The 11,809-nt window shown below is 37.3% G+C and overlaps 1 protein-coding gene across 1 annotated transcript; it reads left to right on the top strand.

Moving 5' to 3' along the window:
- Window positions 1-2,464: 2,464 nt before the first annotated feature.
- On the top strand, window positions 2,465-11,563 carry LOC105173472 (RNA binding (RRM/RBD/RNP motifs) family protein). The gene is made up of 9 exons (XM_020697566.2): window positions 2,465-3,036; window positions 4,977-5,077; window positions 5,169-5,538; window positions 8,219-9,064; window positions 9,186-9,237; window positions 9,463-9,524; window positions 9,630-9,736; window positions 9,813-9,900; window positions 10,746-11,563. Exons 1-9 carry the CDS (start codon window positions 2,914-2,916, stop codon window positions 11,055-11,057), a joined length of 2,061 nt encoding a protein of 686 aa, XP_020553225.1. The 5' UTR covers window positions 2,465-2,913; the 3' UTR covers window positions 11,058-11,563.
- Window positions 11,564-11,809: the final 246 nt, after the last annotated feature.

Below are 11,809 nucleotides of genomic sequence, written 5' to 3'. Positions count from 1 at the left end.
TATATGTGCGGGTAAATTACATTTTTGGTCCCATAAGTGGACCTGATGCCAATTTTAGTCCCATACTCAGGGCAATTCGCACATTTAGTCCCATAAGTGGATTTTTTTTCCAATTTCAGTACCAGATGGGGATTTCCGTTAGAAGTTAACGGCAACTGCTGAAATCCGTCTGCTGCTGTTAAATATGGAGGGAGAACATGGAGAATTGGAGGGAAATCAGCAACTTGGTGGGAAATTACGTTATACCCTCTTTCTTCTATTTAAGTCCTATTTCTTCATTTCTCTCTTGCATTTAGTAGAAAAAAATATCACAAAATATGACTGCTAATAGAGAAAGTTTTTGTCATCACGGAAGGCTTGCGATTTTGAAAATCTCATGGACCGACGACAACCCAAGTAGAAGATTTTTTGGGTGTACGAAAAAAAAAGAAGAGGGTGTGGTTTTTTTCGTTGGGAAGATCCGCCGATGTGTGCAAGGACAAATGTTATCATACCCGAATTGTTTCGAAAACTGAATAGAATGGAGGACAAAATTGCACAGATGCAACGAAAACAAACTGTTTTAGTTTATTTTTTTGATTGTATCTTGGCTTATGATGTTGTTTAAATATTGTTTTGGTTGAGTCTTCGTCAATTTTTTTTGGAGTATATTCTCCAATTTTTCATGTATTCGGCAATATTAGGTTGCTATTATAGGATATGTAATCTGTATTTTTTACTCTATCATTATGTTGTTTTGTAATCGGCAATATATGATTTTGTACGTAATATTATGTTATGGTTAATATTTCATCTTCAACCAAAAATCTACGCAATCAAGTGAAAAAATACTGTAAAAATGGCATGTAAAATACTGTAAAAATACAGCAATCAACCAAAGATAGAAAGAAAAATATAGAACACAGAAATGCAAGAAATGCCCTGTTTTTGTCATTAACTTGTCAACTTGTCATTAACCCCATACAAAATGCCACAAAAAAATTTGAACTTGCCACCAAAATGTCATAATACTCCACCACATAACAAAATAAAAAACAATACAACGTATCATTGTTTTGCTCCAACACATAACCAAAGCCACAATATAAAGCAAGTAGTAAATCAAGTGAGGGACATATATACACATATAAATATACACAACCATAATTTACTGTACAAATTTTGTATAAGTTAATGAAAAGGAAATCAGAGTTACAAATTCTGTATAAGTTAATGAAAAGGAAAATTAGAGTTGTATCACAAATCTCCATTATTTACATATCTTAAATATCTTAAAGGTAGTTGTATGAATATAGCAACATGCATTGAGCTATTATTCAAGTGTCCAGGCCCAACTACAATACAAAGACTCATGATGATAGTGATACTAGTCAGACCACCTACTATTTTAATGAACTGCAAATTCACAAGCCAAGTTGAGTTGCCACCTATTCTCCATTAATTATTTTTTCAATGGAGCATTTAACAAGAATACATTCTTATTAATGCCTATAAAACAAGATGTCTTGAAGCGAAAGAATTTCACCAAATATTCTTCTCTGTTCATGATTGAGATCAACGCAAAACTCTCTCTCTTAGTCTTTAAATACTCCATTCCTTAGCATTAACAAAAATGCAAAACCAGTGTTCTTTATATTGTCCAATTACAAAAAGGAGTCTTCCATAAAAATAACAGCTAGGTATCAACTGTGATAGCAGATAAAGTTACAAAATTACACTACACTATGTGAGGGACATATATACACATATATCAAGTGATGGACCACCATGTGAAAGCAACAATAAAACGTCAATTTTTTAATCAAACCACAACATAAGAAGCCAAAATCAAGCACATGGTCAAAGATTCTTTTCAGCAAAATAGAGAGAAAGGTACATCTCGAACCACCAGTCAGAATAAATAAATAGAGAGAAAGGTACATCTCGCACTATCTATTATTTAAGGCGGAAAAACAACAGCTTCAGTTCAAATGTGCTACATACCGTAATCCGGAGGCGGGTTTCCATTTTCCTTAGGGTCGCGTAGATCCATTTCAGTTACCCACGACCGACACCTTGCCTTCAATAATGGCCGACACTTCGCAGAATTTCAAAGCAGGGAACAGGCGCAACAACACAGAGCAGCGCGAAGAAGCAGGTGAACGAAGCAGCGGCTGCAGGTGAACGGAAAAGCGCAACAAAGAAGGGGAAGAAATTAGGGCTTTTCACTGCGGTCAATTTTGAGCGTTTTTACTTCTCAATTACCGTAGGTTGAAGGTAAGTTTCTCACGTGCAAATCACGTGAGTAACAACATAACGGAATTAGCAGCTGGCGTTAAGCTTTAATGGATGGTATTGAAATTGGAAAAAAAATCCACTTATGGGACCAAATGTAGGAATTGCCCCGAATATGAAACTAAAATTAAAATCGAGTCAACTTATGGCACAAAAAATGTAATTTACCCCATATATATGTGGAACACGGTTACTGCCATCTCCGAAATACTAACAATCATCTCATAAAGACACAATGACGTAGGGATCGAAGCGTTTTTCCCCACTGCGCGCTGCTGCTCTTCCCTCACGGGAAAAGCTTCTGCCCAAAATGGAGCTTCCTTCCCAAATATTTCCTACACAATACTGTTTTAATCATACTGGAGATGGGATAGTTCGCATCCCTTTTCCTCCGAAATTTTTTCCGCAAATCAATTTCGTCTGATTCTTTCATGTACTTGTTCTTGTGAAAAAGCGTGGTGATATTCATATATTGTTGCTTATTATACAAATTTAATCGAATTGCCCTGTTCCCTTCTTTGTGTTTTTATGTTATTTGGGGAACCCGATTGAGCATCGAAGTTAATGATTGAAGGGCAATCGGCGGAATTGCTGTTTAGGGTTTTAGAGGACACGCTGTGATTTTTGCGGAGTGCAGTGATGGAGGGAGACGACCGCACATTTAGGGTTGATTTCTCAAGTGAAGGCGTGTTGAGGCTTCGCGAGGGTGTTAAGGAGAAGCTCAAGGAATTCATGGGTGACTACACGGACGATACTCTTGTGGTATGAAATGGAGAGTCCATGAGTAATTTAATTCACTTTTTCTGAAACAGAGTTTTATGGAGAACATGTCTCAGTTGGGATTGTCCATGCGAATTCTTTACTGCGGTTTGCATCTTTGGTAGTTATTATTATCAAGAATCCCTTAAACTGCAGTCACTATTTGTAGTTGAACCCAGTCTGGGAACTGGCATAAATGGCTTATTGATCTGTCTTTTGAATCATTTGGCTACTTTGGTATCAGAACTGCATGATAACGTGATTGACATGTTGTTCCATTTTTTTTTGTTTGGCGGCATTCATCTAGCTTATACTTGATTTGCATGCCAAATAAGTAATCATCACCCTCAACACTCAAAATCTAGTTCAAAGGTGTGGTCACTGCTCAGAGCTTGTTCAGTTGTGCAGAAATTATGGTTTCTTTGCATTGGTTGATACTCAGAGAGCTGCTGCAGCAAAGTGCTGAATCTCAATGTTTTGGATGTGATGCGAACGGAGTGGGCTGTTCATGTCAGCTGTCCGTATGAATTAGAAACATGACCAAAATTGAAATTTTCCATCTCAAAATAACGTGCCAAGTGTTGGTGGTGCAAACTTGTCCGGGCATGTGATGCATCTGGAAATTTGTTGATGCTGTTTGTAGTATTATGAACTGAGTGAAGACATTTGGGTATATCCAAGTGTTTTCATTAATGTTATTATCTGATTGCTTTCTTGAAATTATGTGTTGTATTTTACCCTAAAATACTTAAGAAAAAACTCATGAGTTTGGGAATTAGAAAGAAACATTCCTGGTCCAGAAAAGTTATATTCTCTATTCAAATGTTTCCTCTTACTTAGAGTTTTATTGTCCTTTACTCCGTGGCCTTGCAGCTGTTTTTCTTTCTTTAGTTTGTTTGTTATTCAAATGTTGGTTGGTGATTGCAATGGTCATTTGCTCAAGAGCAAGTAGGGAAATAATACATTTGCCCCTGTGCATTATTAAGGTCTTTCTTCATCTACCAAGTTTTCTTCTTCATGGTTGTTGTTTTCCACCTTAAGGATGGCTTAAGTTTATCAAGAATTTCCACTGAATATCTTGGGTAATATTTATAAGGGATTTACTCTTCTTCATAGCCTTCTGTGTGCCTATCTTTGAATGTTAGTAAAGAGTTAAAAGGACTGATCAGTTTAGGTTGGATTGGAAAGGGATATTCTAAATGCTGTTGCTAGTGATCACTGCTTCTTATTGCTACCTCAGCTAATGACATTGTTAAAAAGATTCACTGTCAGTTTCATATTATAATTTACTGTAGTTACATTTCGTCAGGAGCTCTTTTGAATTCCAATGGATTTATTCTCCAAGTCCTTATCGTAGTCAAAATTCTGGTGCTTATGACCTGATTGTTCTGTTGATTGCTTCACGTATTCTTTTGCATCCTATTTCCAATTTCTGACCTTAGGTTGTAGTGCTCTGCAACTCAATACTTTAATGATGATAACCGAATGAATAATTTATTTCATAGTATGAATTACTTATTAATAAGTAGAGCATTTTCACAAGCTCGCTTCTGATGGTGATTGCATTTTTCTCGCTCTGATGTTAATGCTTGTTGGTTGCGCCAATGTTGGTGTGTCACTGTCATTCGTTAACCCCTTTTCTCCAGTGAATTCAGGATAAATACCTTCACTATGAACTTGGGTTGGGGTTGCAAATTATTTTCCTCCTACATCCGGCCATTTCCATACTTACTTTGCCCAATTTTGATCTACTGAATTCACTTAGGTTTACTGGATTTTCCAATCATCCAGTTATATTTTTTGTACCTTGTGGTGATTGTTTTGTGTTCATGGAGATTTGAAGTTGCCTGTTCTTTTTACTAAATTTGATTACATTTTCTGTTTAGGCAGATTTGGCCTCTCTTTGTCTTTACAATTGCTGATTTTCTGTAATTTGTCTCTAGGAATATGTGATAGTCCTGCTAAAAAATGGTAGGCGTAAGGATGAAGCAAAAAGTGAGTTAATTGTCTTTTTGGGGGATGACAGCGGCTCTTTTGTAACTTGGTAATGTTACTCCCTGTTTGCAGTATCGTATTATGCACATAAGTCTTAAAATAGGTTCATGCTCTCTGACCATGATAACTGTTCTGCACAGGCTCTGGGACCATTTAGGATCTAATTTAAGTCTATACATGCAACCACAAGAGCTTCAGTCAGATGGAGTCTCAGAAAGAAAACCTACAGCAGGGGAGCAGGCTGGAAAAACTGATGCACATCAGATTGAATCTGACGCTGAGAAAGCAGATTCTAATAAAACATCTGGACACCATCAAAATCGGGACCACAAAGGATCAGTGAGGGATGGGGATGAAAATGAAGGCCCCCTTCCTAACAACCCTGTGTCTGACAATGTAAATTCCCAGGATGAACCTCATAAGAAAGTTGGTCAAACTAAACCATCTCTTTCGCCTCGGTCAACAATTCAGAAGAAAAGAATGCGAACTGAGGAGAAACACCTGAGGAAGGTGATATTTTATCTGCTCCCAGTTCATTTGTAGCAAGAACCTTTTCAATTTAGTAATTTACTGTCATTCTGATATGGGTAATAGGATTTCAAATAGCAAATTACTTGATGTCTTAGACTTTGGTTTCTTGAGTATTGAAACTACAGGTTTCACCACTTTCCTTGTAATTTTTCTTAACTTCAGTTTCTAAGTTTGCTCAGTAGCTCAGTGACTTAGACATATTTGGTAACCTGCCTAGTTCGCAAATTTTATCCTTCTTTAACTAACCTTTTATGATGCTGTGTTCAATGCTGTCACACCTATACTGCCAAGCTATTAACCCATGTTATTTTATGAATTATTCATCTGCCAAATACATAGAACTCTGTTCATGTTTGGCGTTTAATGTTTGCCCCATCTTGATGCCCACTCAATGATCTTTTCTTCTAGAAAGGAAAGAAAATAGATTTTGAATGTAGACATTCCAAATTTATTTTATCTTGGCCGTATCTTTCTTCTTGATTTTTCTCTTGCAAACCACATCATTGCTCTCCTATGAATTCGACAATGCTATTCAAGTATATGCAATGTAAGAATCTCACGAGTTGTCAATGCAATTGAAATCTAGGTTTTAGAAATTTCACATAATACAATAAGTGAAGATCAGGAATAAGGAAGAAGGAAGTTGATACATACTTTAAAATCAGTCAATGTGAAAATGAGAATCCATGCAAAGCTCATAGGATTTGATTGATTTTGGGATGAGAGTGACAGTTTAATTGTGTAAGCCTTCACATGAAAGACTGCAATTTGTGGAAGAAATTGTACTAGAAACTTAAAGTAAGCCGCAGTTTGAAAAATGTTGTTGCGTGCATGTTGTTGTTTAAGGGACTCCTAAATACAGTATGGCCTTTCAGATATCGCTGTATAATGCAAGCACGCCAGGATACAAATGAATGCAATGTATGGATAATTCTTGTAGCAATTTTATGTTAGGCTAAAAAAAAAGCATTAACATATGAATGTTGCTTTCTGCTAAAAAAACTGTATATGCGCATTAGGGGAGGCAATTGATTTTGTGTGCCACTGAAAGCAAGAAAGAAACATGCAACCTAAATAGATTAAGATTATTTGAAGTTCACAAACTTATGATAATTGAAAAGGTTCCAAAGAACCTAAGGCTAGAAGGGGTGAATATTGGTATGCAATGAGTGACTAATGGGAGTATAGATTTTTTTCTCTTTCTCATAAACTACCGGAAATGTAGTGACTTTCTTCATAGTTTTAACTTCTCTCAAAAGTTTGTTGTGCTGATGTTTACTACATGGTGGGTACTTAAGAGATATGAAGAATATGCATACAATGGGAAAGATTGACGCAGCTAACTGATGGTAGTTCCATATGGCTATGTTTGTATTAGGAAGTCAAATTATCTGTATGATCTATTTTACTAAGTCTACCATGGCTGTTTGCAAGACTCTGATGAGGAAATTAAAATGGAAAAATAGCTCAGCTCACCAATCCTTCTCCATTTTGTGATTATATAATACCATGGAAGGGGACCTTTTAGAATAAAACTTGGATTTTCTATTATGTGCCTGGTTCATGTTATATTATGATGGACCCTTGCCTATTTGGAGTGCCTAAGATTATATTAAAATGATAGTTGATTGTGGAAATTAATAATATGTTTTGATGTGATTTTTGAACACGAATGTATAATGTGTTATGTGAACAAGTGCTTCCTTGAAGCATTGACTTATTCTTTAATAGGTTTTTGAAGTTTGCTAAAATTATGTACCTGTTGCTTTACTGGAGAGCCCTGTTTCAAATTTTATGAACCATGTGTCAATAATAGTGATGACATTTAAAATGCTAAATTTGATATGAATCTGCATTTTTGTGGTGTGACACTAAAAATCCCTGGTATAAGCAAGATATGTGCAAGTGATCCAAATAGAACGTTAAACAATGAACAACTTTTAGATAGTAATTAGAGCCTGTGTTTCCGAAGCCTGTTCCATTCAATTGCTTTTTGGTTTTGCATCTCAAGACCTTCATAATGATGCTCTGTTTTCATAACCAATATAAACCTGAGACATTATGTTAATTCAATGTTTTCCTACACTTCATCTTGGGTTCATTACCCTTGGCCTTTTTAATCTTTGTGGTTTCTGGGAACCGATCTACTGAGATGAGTGACAGGGTGTATTTCACTATTTAGTCTTACCCCTTTCTAAGTCTTCGGGCAACTGTACTAAATCAAGTGTAACCCTGCCCTGCCAACTGACAAGTGGGCTTGCTTTTCTGATTCAGTTTGAGCAGCTGTTTCTAAAATAGTATGGTAGTGATAGCTCTGTGGCAGTGGGCCTGATATTTGATGCTAAGTTTTGCAAGAAACTGTTTGGCCGAGTTTTGAGAAGTCAAGTGCTTTGGGTGCACATGTAGAAAACTCTCGGCAGGAGTGAGATAAGTTCTCGTTCGAATAAACAGAATTTGGTTTTAAGCCTGATGGCTTTCTTTTCTGCTGGTAATTATTTGTTTTGTTCAGAATCATAGTTGATATTATACTCGAAGAAAAACATAATCATTATTCATGTTGTCATTGAGGAATGGTCATATCTTTGTTTTTGTTGGTTGATAAGACCTGAAGTTCATATATTGCTTTCTTTCTCTTTTGTTTGTTCTTTAAATTTGTCAGAGGGAATTTTCTGAGTCAACCATTAGTGCACCAAGAAGGCTACTGCAATTTGCTGTACGGGATGCTGTTGCTACTTCTAGACCATCCAATTCAACAGCAGAGCCTTCACTCAAACGCTTGCGATCTGTGGTTTCTGCATCAACAGGGGATTCATCCCTGGAAGAGCGGCCCCAGAGAATTCAACATACTTCCATGTCTGCTGCTATTAAAGCTATCACAGAAGCTGTCAAGGATGTGAGCAAAGCTAGACCTTCACGCAATGTGTTTGATAGGCTTGGTCGTGCTACTGATGTTGCACACACTACCACTTCCCAAGAATATGGAACTGTTGCTGAGGATGTGGGTGGTGGAGTTCTTGATGGCGCAATGGAGAACTTTCACTCGGCTTATCATCCACGAAATTATAGCAGTATGGTGCAAGAAAAGCATATGCTATCTTTTCATGACTTTACCATGGATTTTAACTTGGGATATGCTGGAGAAGCTTATGGTGATGTTGATGCAAGGGTACAAGAAGCTAAAGATGTATCTCAGTCAGGCACATCTGGTGGGAAATGGGTAGAGAACTCCCTAATTTTCCAGTATGGTGCTGGTGGTGATGCTAATGAAAGACTGCACGGACAACGTAAATATTTGGGTCAACCTGCAACTGTGCCTAATGCATCACTTAGAATTGCTTCGTCTATAGGCATGAATACCGGGAAACATCCTCAATATCAGGAGGTAAGTGCGGAATATGATATGGAATATCGCAAAATTGTGCAAGGTAGTGTTGGTGTGGCTGGTAATTCTGAAGTGTGGTTGATGAAGGAGAACAACAATCCTGCAGTAGCTTTTAATGAAAACGTAAGACATCCAAGTGAGATGGTGCATGTTTATCTTTCCATGTCCCTTGTTTATCTGTAGTGATTTGTTCTATTTTTTATGATTCCTTTATCACCCATTTCTTCCACTTGCATTGTCATAGGCGAAACCTGATAAAGTTCCTCGACAATACCAAAAGACAGAGAAACCAACCGGTAAGCTTTATGTTCTTTCCTATCTGTGCTTACTTGTTACTGAATAGATGCATGCAGGCATTATGTGTTATGTCTACCTCATTTATGTTGTTATTGATTTCGGGCAAATCTAATTCCATCCCATGGATGTCCCCCAATTCTCCATTCGATATTTAACCAACTTGAAATTGTTTGTGTTTCTGGCTAGTAATGTTGATCCTTTATCTAAACACTTGGTGTGTGCAGGTTCACGTAATACTGGTCTACCAAGAGAAGATGCTGATTCCAGGACTATCTTTGTTAGCAATGTAATTTCCTGTGTATTGAACTTAAACCTTCTATTGATGGATGGAGACTTTGTCTTTTTTATTGCTTTCTCCTTTCTTCTTGACTGACTCTATTCAATGTATTAGGTTCATTTTGCTGCCACCAAGGATAGCCTTTCACTGCATTTTAACAAGTTTGGAGAAGTCCTGAAAGTTATTGTTTTAAGTGATTCAACTACTGGGCAACCAAAAGGGTACGGGGTTTTAGATGCTTGCTTCTCCTTCACCAAGCTATTTTAAATGTTGTTCTGAAATGCATTGCTTACTCAGGTCAGCCTATATAGAATTCATGAGAAAAGATGCAGCTGAACTTGCTTTATCTTTGGATGGCACCTCCTTTATGTCCCGCATTCTCAAGGTATATGATTAAGGATAAACAACGTACTGTGTGTATTGACTGTATGTGCCACTGAGATTTGTGTTTGCTTCTCTGGTTTTGGCGTTATTATTGCACACAGGTTCTTTTGGTTGTTTTATGAGCCTAGACAGATTTGGTTTCTTTTCCTCTCTCTCTCTCTCACCTTTTTGTGTATGTGTGCGTTGGGAGCATGGGAGCAGGGGGGCATGTCAGTGGGTCATATTTTTCATTTTCCTTTATACGTGAAACCCCCACCCCACACATTCATTGGATGTTACGCACTGATTGCTTCATTTCTTGTAACTAGTCCTGTAGACTGAAGTGAATGAACTGTTGCCTTAATTTGTAGATAGTCTAACCTCCAATAGATGAGTTTCTTGTTGCTAAATTTCCGAGAGAAGTTATCTGTCCTCTTCAAAGATTTAGATAGAAATATGGTATCGTTTGCGAGTTCTAATGATCCAAAAGCGGTCAGCCTGCAGCAGAGTTTCCTGTTGGCTGAGGCACTTCAGATAAGAAAAAGAAGCTTTAAAAAAATGACGCTTTCTGAATTCACTTAGAAAAGACACGGAATTATTTTGCCTAAAGGAAATCCAGAATAGTGGAAATCTTTCTAAGTTTCAGCAGAAATTCATTGATTAGAAGATGTCCGAATAGAGCAGAATCTGCTTTATACTGTTGAATTGTTGATGTATTGTCTTTAGTCTACATAAGTTGATTGTTTAAGTTTCTAACTTTGAACTGGTTAAAACATGATCTCCTCAATCCATTAGGTGCTCTTTTGACATTTCTTGTTTCTTGATTTAGTATGAACTGAGACCTCATAAAGGGTAGCTTATGTGCAGATTGTAAGAAAAAGCTCTGCTCAACCTGAAGCTGCGTCTGTCGTGACATGGCCTCGTATCGCTCGAGCATCTCCTTTTGATGTTCCGAGATTTGGCAGAGTTCCTTTTGCTAGAGGTATACCCAGTTTATACAGGGCTCGCATGCCCATCAAGCCTGGTGGGAGGAGTTTCCAGTGGAAGCGGGAGTGTGGCTCCACTGTGACTGAGGCCTCAGGTCAGACTTTCAACACTACTGCTACTCCACCAACTATTCGTAGTCTCACATATGTTCGAACAGAACCCAAGACAAATGGAAGTTCTGGCACTGCTTAGTCAAATTATTTTTTTCCATCTGAAGCCCAAGTACCATGCAGGGAATTCTAATTTCCAGGGTGCTAACCACTCTGGTGAGCTATACCGCAATTATTGTCTGATATCGTTTTTGCTTGGTTGGATATATAGGCCGAGTCTGGAGGTGCACAAGTTGAGGGAAAATTTCCTTATTTTGCTTCATTTAGTAGAGAGCTAAGATTGGGGGTCCAGGGCATTAAGGGAACGTGCCGTAGTTAGTCACTTTTGTGCAGCATACAAAGAAAATTATTGCTAGTTATTGCTATTTGTCAATAGAGATTGGATGGGCTATACACGTTATCCCCTTGGGCATTGTTTTTGCTTTGTTTCATGAATATGAAAGTTTGGAAAGGGAAAATGAAAGGGTAAGACATAATACTGCCTTTATATTGTTGTGTAATCACATTTCAGCCATACATTTGAGAGATTCTGGTCTCAAGTGCTTGAGAGATCATGAATTTGGTAATGTTTGTTTTGAATATCTGGTATCCGTGGAATGGTTTCTGTGTTGCACTTCAATTAGTAACATTTTCCAATGTTGTACTTGTTATTTTGAATTTTTGTTCTTCCATCTTTCCTGTCATAGGTTGAGCAAAAACAACAAATTGTTGACATTTTCAACTTAAAAATAATTGGTTTAGGAATCTATGAAATTTGTTTAGAGCAAATCTTGTGGTTTTTGTGACTAATATCCCAACAAAACAAGTGACTGCGTCAATCATTTGTGCGTGATT

The sequence above is a fragment of the Sesamum indicum genome, linkage group LG11 (genome assembly GCF_026168435.1).
Source record: "Sesamum indicum cultivar Baizhima isolate 11 linkage group LG11, ASM2616843v1, whole genome shotgun sequence".
NCBI classification, from domain to species: domain Eukaryota; kingdom Viridiplantae; phylum Streptophyta; class Magnoliopsida; order Lamiales; family Pedaliaceae; genus Sesamum; species Sesamum indicum.
This window is presented reverse-complemented; position numbering and strand designations above follow the sequence as displayed.